An 18889-nucleotide genomic window follows, 5' to 3' on the forward strand; every position below is an offset into this window, starting at 1 on the left:
TTGGTAAACAAATCAACAGAAAGACTACTTTACAAACCTCCAATAATTCTGATCAGCAAAAAAATTATACAACTGGCAAATCATTATTGATAACTATGCCCAAGAACATCAGGTAAACTCTGATAGCATATCAAAAATTTTTAAATATTCATTGGTATGGAATGTCCATTCTTCATTTAATTGAATAAATAACACTTAATTCTACACATTCTTTGGTAGTTCAATTGATATAATATAAAGAACACCATTATGATCTAGATTAATGGCCATGAAAATAATATCAAATTTGGCATTTGGAGCTACTGTGCTTCAATCTTCATAAGATATATACTGTTTTTAAAATTACATTCCCAATTATTATAACTCACTAATGGTGATTAGCAGTAACTTTCAAATCTATAGGAAAAATGTATACTTCTTAATATAAGAAGCTTTATAGTTCTTACTAACAATTAATAGCATTTTTTCCGATGTAGTTACTGTACCCTCTAAGATTAGCAGAGACTTTCATTCCACATACTACTGTTGAGGTGATACTAAAAGAAGACTGGGAAACTTTAGAGCAATTTCTAAGTACAAAATCTGTCTCATTAGCTGGTTTCTTAGTTTCTGAATGTTAGCTAAATATCTCAACACTATACAATTTCATTTTCTTTTATTCTTTTAAAAGATTAAAGTTAAATTATGTATAATCTCATCGTAATATATAATGCTACTTAAACATAGTTTCAACATTAGAAAAAATGCAATCATCCTTTAAGTACAGACCAAAAAATTAAAAGGGGGGAAGAGAGCAGATGAAAATTATCAAAATTCACCTATTTCCTCCCTTTGTTTTCCCCTGTTCCTTCTTTTTCTGTTTTTTTTCTTTACTTTTTTTTTAAATGAAGAAAATTATTCTTTTCAGTACAGTATTCTTATGGCTTATGATCCTGTAAAATCTCATTCTACTACTTTGTTACAGAACTCACAAAAACTAAGTACCCAAAACTAGAACCATTAAAACAACTCCTAAAATATTTCTTTTTGCCAATGAAGCTAATTAACATGGAAAAAAATTTCTCTGCCTACCCATTTAAAGATGTCATTTATGATACTATCAAGGGACCACACCTCATAATACAATTAGAAAGAAACTACACATGAACATTCACAGGGGATAAATCACTGACATACAGTATAATCAAACCTTATTTGGTTTGGTACTTTATTATTGTTGTAAAAGTATTTACTTTTTTTTTTTTTATATCCATCAGGTTTGAAGTCTGATCCATTAGGATATAAAGTATTTCTGTTCACAAATAAGCTTTCTGATATAGTCTACTAGTTTTGCACTTCAACTTCTATCAATTTCCCGGTTTATTGGTGTGAATACAGAAGCAAAAAAGCCAAAATTCTATCAGTATTCTGAACTTAAAGAGAAAAAACAAGACCAAAAACAAACAAAAAAATCAAACATCAACCTGACTACCGAAAAACCTGGATTCCCAGCCTACCCACCTAAGTCAGAAAGTTTCAGCCACTTGCATTGAATAAACTAATCTTTAATTTGACCTGTATCCATTTGAGAACGTCTGAGATTGAACTAATATTTCTAAAGATATACATGGTTCAAGAGTCCAGAAATAGTTCTCAAGTTGGGTAACGGCAAAAAATTCTGGCACACTCTTACTCGCCTTAAGCAAATCATATTTGATACCTGCTCATAACAATATAACCCACCTGCCATGATGTCATCCAGCGTGTCATTGAGGGTCTGAGCAGGGCTGGCTACCATTAACCCTTGTTGTGTTTCTGTCAGAATTCCTTGCCCCAGCCCTGCCAACTGTGCTTGGCCCAGTACTGGCTGTCCAACTATCACTCCTTGCAGTTCTGTAAGATTTGCGATGGACCCTGGAGGCAAGGGACCTGCCGCCAGAGGCAAAGCTTGAGGCATGGCCAGAGGCTGGACTGGTGCAAAACCCATCTGAGCAGCAGTTTGCTGGGGTTCATCTTTAAGCAAAACGGGATCCACTTGCTGTAACCGTGCATAGTCTCCCTCAGAAAGCTGTTCTCCAACCCCAACAGGAGTTAGCAGTCCCAGATGTTGGCAAGACTGTTGCTGCTGCTGCTGAAGTTGAATTCTTTGAGCTTTAACCTCTAGATACTGCTTTTTTAGCTGTTGCTGAGTTTTCAGTTGTAATTCTCGTTCTACTTTCTGTAGTTCCTCCAAAATCTTTTGTTTCTTCTGAATTTGTTCCTCCCTTGTTTTGTTCAGCTCCTCGATCTTCTCCTTGGTAAGTTGGTCAGCATGAGCCAGTTCCAAGGACTGCAGCTGTGCATTCTTTTCTATGGCTTCTTTTATCCTCTGTTCCAGTTCTGTTAACTTTCCCTGAGCCTCTTCTACAATGCTCTCTGGAGACTGATTGGTGATGTAACCCTGTACATCCTGGCTGTTTGCTGGCAAATGGCTGCTGGACTTTTGTTTAGAAGCAGCTGTGTGAAAAAGAAACCCCCTCAGAAGTGCACATGAATGGCATCCTCATTACAGAGTTACTGTTGGGAGGTTTAGTGCCAACAGTTATGCACCAAGTTATTATATCCATAGAAGGTGAAAATGCACTGTTAAGGAGTTAAAAACAAATCCACCTTCTTTATCATAAATATAAAATGTATGTATTTTATGTGCATAGAGTAATCTTTGGGAAATTAATTTCAGAATTTTAAAAATATCACATGGTTAAAATCAGACAACAGAGGGATGCAGGTTTGTGATATCTAAGTGGTACAATTAAAGTAAAATCTAAGGCTATGTGTAGATGGATACCTCATCTGGTCATAAAGATGTAAAAACTTATCATAAGAACAGAAAAATAATGCTAAATTATTAAGATGTAGGGAAAACTTAAACCTCTAAGTCAAGGTTTTTCTACATTTAATAGTCTGTGCCTTTTAAACACACACACATACACACAAAGAGTACTCAAACCACTGAGAAGTACCAGGAAATTAAAATCCAACTAAAATATATGTCTTTGTTGGGGCCTACCATCTTCAAGACTGATAAAGGTAAGAAAGAAATTCACATATTCACAAAGCTACCTGGCCAGTAGAGAACTGGGATTCAGTTTCCCTGGAAGAAAAGATGCTGAACTATGACATCCACTGTATCTTCTGACAGCCAGGTGAATAAACATATCTGGCTATCCGTATAGCAACCATTTGCTTGCTATACCAACTGAAAAAGGTGCCAAGGCTCTAGATTGGTAGTCGTGATTGAAAAGAACTGGTGGAAATATTTAGTATTCTTGTTGGTAAAATAATATAGGTAGCCAAAAACCAAAAAATTAAAAACACATTGGTTCCTCAGGTAAAACTTTCTAAAAGGAAAAACTGATTCAAACTGGTAGCTGTAATCTTTTGGGACATAACTTATGAACATGCATGATGTAACTTCCACAAATCAAATATGGACCTCAGAGTTCTAGAGCAACAAACAACCATATCTGAAGTAACTTTGAATTCTTGGTTGAGAAAAGGTATTCCAGATATAAAATCTAAATTAAAACCAGTTATTCTAAAATAAAATTTAATTTTGATCTAGCTTATTAATCTTATGCCTCATATCACTACAGGAATTTTAGTAATTTACAAAAATGTCACCCAATTATACGCAGCCTAACATTTTAACATGAATAGAAATGACTAGTTATTAGAGGAAATCATGGATAATCAGAATTGCATCAAAGATGAGCATCTGAATTTCCACTGCTAATACTTCTGATTGCAGCACAAATTAGTGTTCTTAACTATGTTCTCTCCCAATAACATGCTTTTTTCATTGTTAAAAAAAAAAATCTTCAATTATGCCGACCTAGTAAAATTCATATTTTGTGGAATAATAATTTTAAATGGCCAGTTTTTGGGTTTTTTTTGCAATCTTATCATTTTTACTTGGACAACTTGTTAAGTCTTTAGAAGTATAACTGACCTTTATTCCTAATGGGAAGAGTAGTGGCAACATTGGCAGGTGGTTTGTCAGGCTCCTGAGGTGGGACAACCATGGGCAGTGCTTGAACTGGTACACGAGGAGCCTAAGACAAATGAAACTGATTATATATCTGCTTTTCCTACACCTTCCATTACATAATTTGCTTTAAATGAAGAATAAGTTACAAAGATCCATTCAAAATATTTTTTCATATGACAATCTCAGGCGCCATATTTACTTAAAATGTGTTGGTATCAAATTATTTTCCATGACTTTTTTTTTTTCGGCCATGCCGCACAGCTTGCAGGATGGGATCTTAGTTCCCTGACCAAGGATTGAACCCGGGACCCAGCAGTGAAAGCGTTGAGTCCCAACCACTGGACGCCAGGGAATTCCCTCCATGACATTTTTTTAATGAACTTTGAAATCAAAAGGTTATTCTGGCCACAGTAAGAAAGCAAAGCAAAATCATATCAATCTAGAATCTGAATATTACACCAGATGTTCATTAACCATATCAAGTATGTTATCTATAAAAAGAACTACATATTACAACAAAAAACAATCTAGTTTAATCTTGAACTATGACCAACAAAGGGAAAAAGATGATATAACATAAAATGCTTTAGTTTAGAAGCTTACCCTATTTAAATCGTGGGATGGGGGCGTTAACTGAGTGACATCTGGTGGAGGGGCTGAAAGCAAGTTATTAGGATAGTCCAAAAGATAGCAAACAACGCTTGTATGACCACCTTTTGCTGCTTCTATCAACATAGTCGAGCCATCCTAAAAGAGTGAATATGGAAGGGGAAAAACATTTTTTTTTAAAGTTAATTTACAGAAATATTAAGGAAAATATAGCCAACAGGCCCCAGACACATTAAAGTTTTAGGTTTAGTAAAGAACACTTTTCTCTAAAAACTGAAGAAAATGAACACATTTAGAATGCCAATACAAGTGGAACTTACAGATAATAATTTGTTATGCTCAAGAGTGAAGAGTAATTCACAATGCTACCTGAAACATTTGAGTTACATACTTTTAAACGGTGAGTAGGATCTGCCCCATGAGCCAAAAGTAGTTCCACCACTGCCAGATGACCCCCTGCACAAGCCAGGGACAGTACAGTATGGTCATTGTTAGCTGTGGTTCTATTCACATTTGCTCCTAAAACAGACAAGGCGTGAAAAATCATGTTAATAGAGTGTTGTTTCTTAAATTATGGTAAACTTCAAAATCGAAGAGTAGAGAGAACAGTATAATGAAGCCCCACATACCCATTACCCAGCTTCAATGATTATAAACATGGCCAATATCATTTCACATATACCCACATCCATTCTCCTCTCCCATCTTGAATTATTCTAAAACAAATCCCAGACAAACATGATATAATTTCATCCATAAATGTTTCAGTATGTACCATTAAAAGATAATGATAAAAGTATATATTATTCCTAATATAATCACTGTTTTAAAAAAGTAAAATATAAAATTTTATCTACATTTTAATATCTTCAGTGGGAAAGATAACTAAGAACCAATAAAAAATAAACCACACTGCCCTCTATGGGCCAAATATGGAAGGAATTAACAAAAAATAGTAAGTAATAGTAGTATAATCTTTTTTCACTGGGAAATATCTGAGAATGCAAACTGGTATATTTTCCCTTTAATATGAATTCATCCCTGATTTGGAACACTGTGCTATGCATGTGGGAAATGGAAATAAAATACCAGGAAGAAACTGGAATCAGATTCATTAAAATTAACCAAAGAAGAGAGGAGATAATAACTGAAAATAATTTCATTCTTGAGAATACGATGTCTTATTTATAAACATATAACACAAGGAAGTGTTCAAATTGCCTAAAATACTTTGACCAGTAAGTTATTTCTGATTTATTTTCTTTACCTACAAACGATTTCAAACTTTAGGCTACCTTTGTTATTAAGGATTTTGGTATTCAAAGTAGAATAAATGACCATGAATGAAAATGCATTTTTGGCATATTTGTTCCATTTCAATTTTGATTTTTGGGGGGGTGCTATATTTATGACCACCTCTCTATATTTTACAAAGAAGGAAACTTAGGCCCAAGGAAATATAAAGAAGAAAAGTGACTTGCCTTCAAATTAATCAGTGGCAGAAACAACATAAAAATCCAGGTTTCGAGATAGATTATTGCATACACAGAAAAGACTTCAAGGTATCTAAACCCTCAAAGTTTTTTACATAGAGAAATTTTTCTGTATTGAAATGTTTTTTAAGAAGGGTGGTATTCGGTATCAGAACTCTTCACAGTTTGGAATGGTTCTATGTGTTGCAGGATGTTTATCAACTACCCACTCACAAAAATCTCAGTAGCATCCCACCACCACGTGACACCTCCAAAATGTTCTTTACCTGTAAATCTCTTAATACCCAAGGGCAGGGGATAGATACCTGTGGGAAAAAATTACTGCCTTACACAAACCTACCTTTACTAATTAGGAACTGAACGGTACAAACATGACCAGCTCTTGCAGCTTTCATTAAAGGAGTTCTTCCACCTTCAGATTCATGCTCCTGTTTAAAAACCACATACTTGATATTTAATTTCTAATGAACAATTAATCCTTTTTATGAAAATCAAAAAGAAGAGAACTGAACTAATTTCAGAATCTAAATATATTAAATAACATGCTTTGAAGTAAATCAAGGAATACATTCTTTAATTTAAACAATCTCAAATTAGAAACATGTTCTATGGAAATACAGATAAATTAAGAACTGGGGTTATATTCATGTGATTGTTACACCCTCATCTAAATCCATCTGGGTAATTTTTCTTTCTCTCTACAAAAAGGACTGTGGAACTTGAACAATGAATGGCACTCTAGCACAGCCCTCTCCAAACAATCAACATTATCAACATTATCCTAATCCACTACAAGTGATTTTCTTTTCATAAATTTGTATCCTACGTGTATGAATTTCTCTAAGTATATCACTCTCTGCCTTTACAGGCTTTTCATTATCTCTATTTTACCTTACATAAAAATAACAAGGCTAGTGATATTTAATACCATCAATTATAAGACATTACTAGAGATTTCTGGGTATCAAAAGGATGGAGAACCAGCTGCATTTTTGCAATTCAGAATATCAGCATAGGAAAAATTTTCAGATCTTACAGTATAAAGGTTTGAGAAAAAAACACCTTTTATAAAGCATTTTATATGTCAATATTTTTTACACTTACATCTGATGATTCTTCTCTTAAGTCACACACTAAGTTGTTATAATTGCAATTAACTAAGCAAGATTACATTGCTGTATGTTTCAGTCACTGTAGTAAACACTGGAAATTTAGTTCCTAAGCTGAAGAAGCTCAAAACCTAATAAGAAGAATATGCGCATGACTAGCTAGAATATAATGTTCGTCGTAAGTTCTCCAAGAGTTGTACCAACACAGACAGAGCTGAAGGAGGCCACAATAGTAATCTAATTTAACCCTCTCCTTTCATAAATGAGGAAAGAGAAGTAAAGTTTAAGAAACCAGTTAACTGAGGAACCTGTTTCTGCCTGCATGTGAGTTTCTGTCACAAACTATGAACTTCTACAGGAAAACACATTTGCTTATTAATCTCAGCCCCATGAACACACGGGTGCTCATGTTTTAACTAAAACCTACCTTTCTTACTCCCTCACAGGCTAAACTGGAAGAATGACTATTTTCCCCGCACACAATTGCTTTATTCTTCCCTACCTCTCAGGCTGTACTCATACTATTTCTTCCAACTGGAGTATCTCTTTTGTAACAACAGCGCAGTATCTACCTTTCTAAACCTTACCCAGCCCCAAACATAACATTTCAGATGACGTCTTCATCTCTTCTGAGCTTTTTTACTGTCTGTTCTTTCCCTATGACATCTCTTTGTAATCTACCTTAAAATGACCTCAGTAGGGACTTCCCTGGTGGCGCAGTGGTTAAGAATCCGCCTGCCAATGCATGGGTTCGAGCCCTGGTCCGGTAAGACCCAACATGCCGTGGAGCAACTAAGCCCATGTGCCACAACTACTGAGCCTGAGTGCCACAACTACTGAAGCCCACGCACCTAGAGCCTGTGCTCCGCAACAAGAGAAACCTCTGCTCGCCGCAACTAGAGAAAGCCTGTGCGCAGCAACGAAGACCCAACGCGGCCCAAAATAAATAAATAAATAAATAAATATTTTTTAAAATGACCTTAGTATTTCATCCTTCTCACTAAATAAAAAGTTACTTCAGGGAAAATATTATTTACTGAATACTTATGTTTTTAACTCCTTTATTTAATAATGCTTTGAATGGTATAGGTACAATTTATTTCCTAAACTACAGTGAAATGCCTCTAAGCCATATTTGCTTTTTTATGACAAATCAGAAAAGCTTCTAAAAATAGCTAAGAACTTAAGAGAAAATTTGTATTAATTATTAACATATCAAACACAAAATTTTCCCTTTTTTGTAGGGGAAAAGGGGTAGTAGACTGGATAGTCCTGCTAACAAGGAAAATAAGACTGGACACCAAACAGCATAGGAAAAAAATATGACTAAATGAGATAAAGAATGGCAAAAAGTCCAACATAAAATTAGAAGTAAAGAAATACCTTTTGTCTATAATCCCCTTTCAATTAATTTCTTGTCTTAGCTTTAAATATTAAGATTTAGAAAGTGACATAGCTTACCAGATCTGCTCCTGCCTGAAGTAAGACATCTGCTACATCGGTATGACCATTTTCACAGGCGTATGTTAGTGCTGTATCCCCTGTTGCTGTTGTTGCATGAACATTAGCTCCTGCAGTAGTGTTAGATACACAGCCTTAATAAAAGAATCATAAGACACAAATGTGGATACTGAAATTTCTTCTAGATAAGCCATATCTCCTCAAATTAGACAAAACAGCCTTATCCATTTCTAGAAATAGAGAATATTGTCAGCATCTTTAAAAGCAAAAAAGAAAAAAAATTAGAAATAGATTACTGCTTAAAATTAAAACTGCAGATATTTCAAACAGCAATAAGGTAAATTGTTTATTCAGAATACACTAAAAAATTTATCACATTATTTTTCTATACACATTCAGTGCATCATACATCAAAAAAAGCTATTTGCATTGTAATATTTTTACTTAAATAAATCATGTAAAAAAACTCCCAAATGCAAAAACGCCTACCTGCAGCTAATAAGTATTTAACTAACTCCAAATGACCCTCTTGAGCAGCTTCCATTAAAGGGGTAGAACACCCTAGTTCTATATCAGCTCCTGCCTTAATTAGAAAGTCTGCCACTTCCAGAAAGCCTCCACAGCAAGCCAAAGTCAAGGCAGTTTCTTGAGTTTCTTCTGTCTGTGCATTGATATTTGCTCCTAAAATAAAGATTCTAATTATTTAAAGAAAGTCATTAACTTATTCCAGAGATAAGCAAAACATGATTATTTCCTAGTAAACTATACTTCAAAAATGAACATTTATATTAATTTACTAAATGATGAAGTACCTCTCCCCTATTCTAGGAGGCAGATTAAAAATAAAGAAAACTATCAAAACCACATCCACTAGCCCATATTTGATGTACACTGCTGGAATAAGATTTATTCAGCCAGAAGGTACAAGTCATGTGATTTAAGGCCTTAGAAAATAAACCACATTCCCTAGTTATAAAGATTCAAAATAATGATGATAAAGATGTTGATGAAAATAATAATAGGTAATATTTAATATGCTGTTATTTGTCAGGCAATATTTAAAGCATTTTACATATTACTGTTAGCTCCATTTTTACAGCTAGGAAATTGAGATTAACTAACTTGCCCAAGGTCACAACATTAGCATCATCACTACTACCACCATCACCACATTTAACACTTAACAGGCACTGTATGACAAACAGTGTTCTAAAAGCTTTATACACATCTATAAACTCTCACAACAAACCCTACAGACAACAAAATTGAGGCACAGAAGGTTAGAAACTTGCCTAAAGTTACAAAATCGGCAAGCAGTGGATTTGTGATCCAAACCTAAGAAGCCTGCTCCAAAAATTATGCTTTTAAAATTCTAGTCAATATTACCTCTCAGTAAAAGGTTTTTAAAAAATGTGCCATTCCTCTTAAATTTGTACAGACAAAACCTTTACTATTAAAAGAGATATAAAACCAGGCTACCAATATGGATAGAGATGCGAGATTACTTCTAAAGTTAAGGTATCTTAATAGTCAAGTAACTGTTTCACTTTCCCCCAAAGAGAAGCCCACTGTGTACTGAGCTCCTTGACAGCTTCTCATACATGCATTCTTGCATTCTCATCAAGTTAGTCCTTATGGCAAGATTTCCCACAGTGAAACACTAGAATCAAATATTTATTAATAGGTATTCTGCCCTAAGACGCATTCTCTCAATATATTAGCTGCAGAAATGCTGAATCTCATACATGCCCCTACATAACCTACAAACCTATCCCACCCCCACTTCTATTTTTATTCTCACAGCACAAAATGGCTCTGAAAGCTCTTAAATAGTAAAGAAGTCCATTTGATTTTATTTAGTGCAGTATGAGAGCTGTTTTCAAAGAAAATATTTCATCTTTAGTTTTTGTGATAGCACCTCATTACAAATCTACTAGAAAAATGAAATAAATTCAATTTTATAAAATCATAATCTTACATTTTACACATTTATGCGTTAGTGTCTTGATTGGTATTGGTTACCTTGGCCTAAAAGTAACGCCACCATTTCTTCATGTCCTTCACGAGCAGCTTCCATCAATGGTGTATAACCTTCATCATTGACCTCTTCCAGGCTAGCTCCTCTTTCAATTAGTAAAGCTGCAAGTTCCACGTGCCCACCACATGCAGCCAAAGTCAATGGTGATTCAAATGAATCAGCAGGCATGTTCACTTGGGCACCACTGTCAAGAAGTAGCCTAGCTACTTCAACATGGCCATCCTGATTACAATGCAATTAAAAAAAATGAATCAGCACCATTAAAAAATCTTTAAAAATACTTCCCAATTGCTATACAATGAAGTTTACTGATCTCAATTCAAATAAGAATTAATAAATCTACATTTAACAGGTGAGTAAGCAAGCATTAATTAAGACATATCTACAGTTTACTCTAGTAGTAAATAGCAATTGAGGATATATAATATGTAGAAAAATATCTTCAATCAAAAAGCTTATTAACCTCAGGAAAAAAAAACAGTAAGCACATAAAATAAGAGATTACTGTGAGATAACATCAACACTGCATAGTATAAGCTTAAATGCTAAAAGCATAAAGTTTAGAAAGGGAAAGTAGGATTTTCATAGAAACTTTAAGGATAAGCAAAGTTTTGGCTAGGTAGAGAAAGAAAAATCCAATACTTTTTAGAGGAGTGGGGGAATTGAGCATGATGTGTTAGGGAAAAGGGAACACAATATGTACATGGTAATTCCTTTGTTGTTCGACAATCAAATGCCAGTGACAATTAAGAAAAAGAAAAAGAAGTTCTCTCTTAATATCTTCTGTCTTCTTTACCGGTCTCCCTTTCTCACAGTTTTCCTAAATATTGGCAACCCCAAGGCTCACTTTTCCATTCTTTCTTCCTTTGATACAATTTTTCCTTCTGTATTACCTCACAGACATTTCATCTTCTTTTGAACATGTCATGCCCATTTTTGCCTTGGTACTTGCCATATTACACAATTTTAATGTCTTATCACTGTGGTTACTTTGCTGTTCCTTTAGCTCAGAATTTTCTCCTTCCATAAGTAGTCAACTCCTACATTTCCTTTAAAGTCCAGTTTAAAACCTCAGCCTCTTAGCAAGTCTCCAAAACGTATGGCCCCTACTAGTATCTTTCATCTACTTTTAACACTTACTTACATTGCATGCAGAGTAGGTCTACAGAATATTCCACTTTAATTTTTTAATCTACATATAGTTTGTTTCTCTAATGGGGGTGGCAAGGATGTTTTAAGTTCCTTACACACATTATATCATTTAATCCTCACAACAACCCTAGAGAAGGATATTACTTTAACAGATGGGGAACTCATAACCCTCCCAGAAAGTTTGTTTAATCAAAAGAATAATTTACTAAAGCAAACACTGTATGGCAATAAGAAAAACCAAAAATAACTCGTCTTAAATGGCTACCTAATTTTTTTTGTAATTAGTAATTAAAATTTAACATCATTTCAATAATCATTCTCTGAAGGGAAGTTGAGACAAGAAACTTAAAATTAATTTGGGGTCTGCTTTATCTTTGGTGTGTTTTTCTCATAAATCTGTCTATAATGTTATTCTGATTCATTTCTGTGCCACAAGTCATAGACTGAGATACAGAAGTTTACGAATACTATTATTACGTATTCTCAAGTACAAATTAAAAAAAAAAAGTTCTTAAAAAATGGAATTCAGGGCTGAGAAAAGATCGTGATAGAGGATCTTTGGGAAGGGAGAATCTTTGGAAAGGGATCTTTGGGAAAGGAGAATGACAGAGGGAGAATTATGTAATGCAAATAATATTCTAATTTCAAATTTTTCATAAACTTTAAATTACAGGTTTGATGAACATGTTTTACTTAGTATTATGTGCATACTCTGTGGATTATGTTCTCATTTTTAATATCATTGATCAATCTTTTAAAAGTCACTTTTTGTGCCAATTACATAAAACCAGTATAACTATGGGAGACTAAGAAAAAATAGGTAGTGCTACAAAGCTTCAGAAAGCACCTCTGATAGAAGTTAATATTATTGCACGACTGGCTCTTATAACTCAGGTAGCTGAGGTTCTGATCCACAAGTCATGATAAACAGAATCTTTGAACCCAAGGAAATGGCACTCACTATACACTGGCTCTGTCTCTACCTAACATATAAATATATTTCATGCATGTATTTCACCAATCTTACCATGCAAGCCTCCATTAAAGCAGTGTGCATTTCATCTGTTTTATGCTCTTGATCTGCGCCTGCTTCCAAAAGAAATCGCACCATCTCTAGATGTCCTAAACCAAAAGTTTATAAGATCACTTAAAAATATTTTATTATTCCCCAAAAATAAAATTACAATATTTTGAAAAGTTATATTTAACTTATAGCAATACATTTATTACCATAATACCAAAGTCAGCTACAAGCCACCCTCAACTGCCCAACACAAATTATACAAGTGATCTGTGCTTTTCTACTCCTTACCCTGTTACCCTAGAAACTGCTATTACTAAAATCCTTGCTGTAGGTGAGCAAAGGTGGCCCTAAAATGCAACACCCAGAATATCCCCTCTGCAACCTTTTTAGGGCCCAGGCATGCCATAGTTATTTTATTTATACTATAGACTAAATTAGCTTTTGTGGACCAGTAGCCTGGGATGATACTCATCATTGAAGTTATTTCTATGGGGATATGAGCTTTAAGTTTCCATAACTAACTCACAGACATTTTAGGAACAACCTGCTTGTAAGTTGGAAACCATATATATAAAAATATTCTTGAAACAACACCATTTATATTTATTCCTTTATTTAGATATAAATATATACATACACATACATATATATATACACACACATATATTTATGTAGTTTCAAATAAACCATATGCTTCAGTTCAGATAAAGATTACCTTGTGAGTAGTTACAATGAACATAAATTATTTTTTAAAAAGGACTTCAGATACTATGTAAGAAACAGTAGAAAAGTGACTAATTTTTTTCCAACTTCATCTGGAAATGAGCTGCAGTCAATTTTCAGTCAACTGGAAATGGAGGAAGGAGTGGATGGTGGAATCATGAACAGTTAAAATTAACTCTGGTGAATAAGTGTAGCACCTGCCATACCTTGTTTTTGCTAACAAACTATCTCTCCTTCCTCTCTGTCATTCTCCCTTTCCAAAGATCCACATCAATGTTTGGTCTCAGCCTGAATTCTATCCCTTCCCCATCTCCTCCTTGTCAATCTGTATCCTAAGAGACCTCACCAGAAATAGGGGAAAGTAAGAGTGTCCATGGATCCTTGGAAGTAGTAGAGATGTTCTCCACCAGCTCAGTTCTATATCCAGTTTCTCTAACGAAAGCCTGCAAGCCCCAACCTCAGCAGGGTGAGGCTACAAGCATAGGAGAGAGGGAAGAGTAGTTATATATAGCCCCATTTCAAAGCTCATTGGCCAGCTGGGTCTCAGTAGTAAAATGGAGCTAGTTCCAGTTTCAAAAGTATTTGATGGAAAGGTAAGACAGAGCCACCCAATCAGCCTGCCCTGGAGAGGCTGCCCCAAGGCTTAATTCCTCCCCTCCCAATGAAGATCAATCTCTGCGAAACTACTAAAGAGAACTGGAGAAGTAAGAGACCTCAGCTGTGCTTCCTAAGTACCCTTAATCTGAATTATCTGTAACATGAGATAATCAAAAGTCCTTTAGAGCACATTTTTACATTTAACTTAAATTTTAGTCACTTATGTGTCTAAGGAGTATTTTAGCCATGTTTTTTAAGTGAAGTTATTCCAAAAGACCTAACAAAACCCTGGCCACTCTGAAGTACTGATAGAATGAAACAAAACAACAGGAGGGCCAACACAAGGGTGAAGGAATCAAAGCCCTGGGTGCAAAATTTAAGGAGACATTCACTCACAAGCTAGTGTACGTGAAGATTCAGCCATCGAGAGTGAATGCCTCCTCAACTTTTGTACCTTGCCTTGCAAGAGCTTTTTCTTGATGCCTCTGGGTCAAAAATGTATCACTTATTTTATGATACAATCATGACACAGCTGCAGATGGTAGAAAACATTGAAGTGAATGGCTATGCAGGTATAAAATTTCATGAAATTTTCTTTTTAAAAAGTTTCTTAGTTTAGGGCTTCCCTGGTGGCGCAGTGGTTGAGAATCTACCTGCTAATGCAGGGGACACGGGTTAGAGCCGTGGTCTGGGAGGATCCCATGTGCCGCGGAGCAACTGGGCCCAAGAGCCACAACTACTGAGCCTGCGCGTCTGGAGCCTGTGCTCCGCAACAACAGAGGCCGCATTAGTGAGAGGCCCGCGCACCACGATGAAGAGTGGCCCCCGCTTGCCACAACTAGAGAAAGCCCTGGCACAGAAACAAAGACCCAACACAGCAAAAATAAATAAAATAAATTAATAAACTCCAACCCCCAACATCTTCTTTAAAAAAAAAAAAAAGTTTCTTAGTTTATAGCAATTTACCTATCAAAAAGGTTGATTCTGAAAAATGTCTGGCTCTGTGGCTGTCTTTTTAGAATCTAGAATCTAGATTAACTAGCTGAAAACCACGCATCTTTCCAGACAATTATCTTGCCCCCCCCAAGAAGATATTTTACTCTATTATCAATATTTTCAGGTTGATCGACATCATTTAGAACACTATGTACCCCCTCTGTACAGATATATATTGGTAGGTATTCTCAATTTCAACCAGCTCTTCCTTCTAACTTTATTAAATGTGTTGATGATACTCTAAAATTGTTCTTTTGAATACAAACTCCTTCCACACCACTTTTTATTTTCCTTTTCATATATCCTCCTTTCTCTTCAATTTTTTTCCTTTCTTCTTGGTATCATGAGAAATAGCTTAAGCACCTTCTTGTTAATAAATCATTCTAGCTTCTATTTATTTATTTCTTTACTGGCCGTATTGCACGGCACGTGGGATCTTAGTTCTCCTACCAGGGATCTAACCCACGCCCCCTTCAGTGGAAGCGCGGAGTCTTAACCACTGGACCGCCAGGGAAGCCCCTCATTCTAGCTTTTATTGCATTTACTTTAAATTTACAGGCTAAACGCTTCCGGATTCAATAGGATTCTTTTGTGTAAACCAGGCAAAATACTCTGACAAGCAAAATCATTAAAAAGTACAGTGTATATTAAAATTAAATAACTGTTTCTAATAAAACAACTGGATCAACAGTCATTTTTATTGACAATATTTATAATATTGAGTGTATAGTTTAAAAGTTTAATACATAAACTTTATATATTAAACTTTTAAAATCTAAAACACTTTAAACACTTATTTATAACGTACTATTACAATATTTTATTTTTTATTTTAAGTGACTAACCATTCTATAAGAAGTAACTGTCATTTCATGAGTTTAAAAACTTTGTTTAAAAAAAAAGTTCTTTACTGTACCTTTGTAACAAGCTAACGTAAGGGCACTCTCTTTAAATTCATTGGAATGCGTATTAATGCCAGCCCCATTTTCTAGCAGCAATCTGGCTACTTCCACATGTCCAGCACTTCCAGCTTCCATAAGAGGAGTATGACCATTTTCATTATGGTCCTCAATACTAGCACCGGATTCCAAGAGCACCTTTACAACATCTACATAACCTCCAGCACAAGCATATGTAAGTGCTGTATTGCCTATGTGAATGAAGAAAAACAAAGACATTAACATAAAATACCAAAATAAAACAGAGGTTTATTTAGTATCAAAGACAAAACTGAAATGAGAGACTATAATCTTAATAAATTTAGCTATTACACTTATATATATAATTCTTTTCTTCATTACATTTTATCTTACTGAAATCAACTCTCTATTCTTTCCATTTAAAAATCAGGGTCAAACACATGTGGAAAATCAGATACACTTATCACAATTGTAGAGTTATGAAAGAACTGAGCAATTCTGAAACTAACTTCCCACATGAGGAAAAAGTTACATTGATTCTACCTTTAATCAGAGAAATGTTTCCCAAGCTTTATTTTTTCTTTGGATTATAATTATTCATCATATATAGATATACCTCATACTGTTCCTTTTAATCACGTACTATTTTCACCACAACTTTACACGTCAGTTAACTGGTGGCCAAAGTTAAAATAATTTCAAAAACATTCCCTCTTAATGATAAAAATCTCCCATGTTACAGGGGAAACAAAGTTAACTTCTGGGTAAAATAAGAATTCCTAAAACCCCCTCAAACCAGAACATGCAGACCTTTAAAATTATTTAAAATATTTAATGAATTAAAAAATCTTGCATGAAGGAAATGCACAAAATATATTTTCATATATTTTAGAGCTTTTACACAAATCCATCTATGCCCAAATTTGAAAGAAATAAAAAACTGATTTAGATTAACATTGTCTCTTGTGTAACATAATGTTTTCATAATACTTTCTTTTTCTATTGGCTGCAATTTATTAACACTAGGCAATGACAGACCTGCCTTCTGTTGCATATCCTTCTTATTCTCCCTATCTTCCCTCCCATTTTCCCCTGATAAATAGGAAACTTGGGTTTGAGAGGTGGAGACCATCCTCTCCACTTCCAAGAGGATGGTCCTTTTAACTGGGCCAATGTTTAATATAAAAGAACCAAGGCCAGTTAATAGCACTCATACACAAAACAGGAGAAATTTCATTCAAAATACATTCTATGTACTTTAAGCCTAATGCACAGATACATACAAATGTGCAGCATGGATAATTGCAAAAGCATCACTAATGATCACTTTCATGTGAATTAATTACTATCAGAGGGTGTTAATATTTAAAAACTGAAAAAGAAGGATGCATAACCTGTTGAAGACTGTGCATTGACATCAGCTTTATGAGCTAGCAGCAACTTCACAATTTTGACATGTCCTCCATTAGCAGCAGCCATTAAAGGTGTAATGTCACCTTTGATCCCCCTATCTTCCACATTGGCATGCATTGCCAACAAAACCTTATGAAAGAAAAAGTTTAAAGGATATTAGAAAATGATATTTTCATCAAAAGTTTTTGAACATATATTTACGTTAACACCTACCTAGTCATATTACAGAGCCAATAAACAAAAAAAATGTATCTAACAAAACTATTTCTTGAAATGAGCCTGATGGTTGATTTTATTTTATTATTTCCTTAATACACAGGCCAAATTAAGACAAAACAATCAAAAAACTGTGAGCATTATTTTGATAATACAAACCTGTGCAAGCTCATAATATCCAGCAGAACAAGCTAAACAAAGGAGACTCTCCCCTTCCTCAGTGTGTTCATTTACACTTCGCCCTTCAATGAGTAACTTTCGCACAGCATTTACATCTCCTTCTGAACAGGCTTCTGCCAAACTGCGGCTATTGGGGGAAGAATATTGTAATATCAGGATATAAGAATATAAAAAATTGCCCAGCATAAGTGTTGATTTTTTGAAATTAATCTGGACAGTAGTGCTAAAAAGAATGATTATTTCAATATGACTCATAACAAAAAGAAACTAAAATGATTCAGTTCACTGAGTTTTTAAAATCTACATATAAAAGTCACTGAATTAAAATTATCCACATTACAAAATGTTTTCAGTCATGTAACTGAAAGATAAAGTCTAATTTACTGTAAGTAGGGAAAAAATCCAAAATTTTAAAACATAAAATTGTATAGAAAAATCACATGAAGGAAATACAAGTTATAATTACACTTCTGTTTGTTTAGTCACTAGAAAAACTTTATAAGATTTAATGAAATGGGTAAAACTTTTACTAATTATAAATGCCTGAGTTCTTCAATCAAGTAAAGGGAAATCAGATAGGAAAGTTGTGAGCATGTAATTTTGACTAATCTATGAATAACTGAGAAGGAGATTCTTTTTTTGAAGTATTTACTTATGCCATCACGTTTTGGGGAAGTATGAAAAATATCCAGGTAAGGCAAAGGCTTAATTCAAGCAAAAGGAGAGTGGAAAAAGTGGTGGAACAACAGAAAATTATACTTAAGAGTAAAGCATTTGCCCTGTAAATCTTCCAAAAGAATTTCAACTATGGACATTTCTAAAGATTCCTTCACTTGCGGCTAAAATTCATCCTTAGAAAAACACTAAATCCAAGTCTCTTCATTAATCTTCTCTTTATTTCAAATATACCTCAATTCTTACAACCTCCTTTTAAAACATGGCCCTGTCA

At 34.4% G+C, this 18889-nt stretch overlaps 1 protein-coding gene across 10 annotated transcripts in view; it reads right to left on the minus strand.

Annotated features, from left to right (window-relative positions):
- The window catches only part of ANKRD17 (ankyrin repeat domain 17), a 161082-nt gene that overhangs the window by 60653 nt on the left and 81540 nt on the right, over positions 1-18889 (minus strand). For 4 of the 10 annotated variants that reach the window (XM_081227740.1, XM_081227743.1, XM_081227738.1 and 1 more), the window contains exons 4-15: positions 17920-18067; positions 17526-17673; positions 16128-16361; positions 12899-12993; positions 10704-10941; positions 9171-9362; positions 8682-8815; positions 6452-6539; positions 5010-5137; positions 4613-4756; positions 3971-4073; positions 1723-2475 (exon numbers count right to left, since the gene is read on the minus strand). In XM_081227740.1, coding sequence (XP_081083866.1) covers positions 1723-2475; positions 3971-4073; positions 4613-4756; positions 5010-5137; positions 6452-6539; positions 8682-8815; positions 9171-9362; positions 10704-10941; positions 12899-12993; positions 16128-16361; positions 17526-17673; positions 17920-18067 — 2405 coding nt within the window. The remainder of the gene's footprint in view (positions 1-1722; positions 2476-3970; positions 4074-4612; positions 4757-5009; positions 5138-6451; positions 6540-8681; positions 8816-9170; positions 9363-10703; positions 10942-12898; positions 12994-16127; positions 16362-17525; positions 17674-17919; positions 18068-18889) is intronic. The other 6 variants (XM_081227742.1, XM_081227741.1, XM_081227745.1 and 3 more) reach the window with 3 other exon arrangements.

This window comes from Mesoplodon bidens, assembly GCF_964165515.1.
Source record: "Mesoplodon bidens genome assembly, chromosome: 1".
In the NCBI taxonomy this organism is placed as follows: domain Eukaryota; kingdom Metazoa; phylum Chordata; class Mammalia; order Artiodactyla; family Ziphiidae; genus Mesoplodon; species Mesoplodon bidens.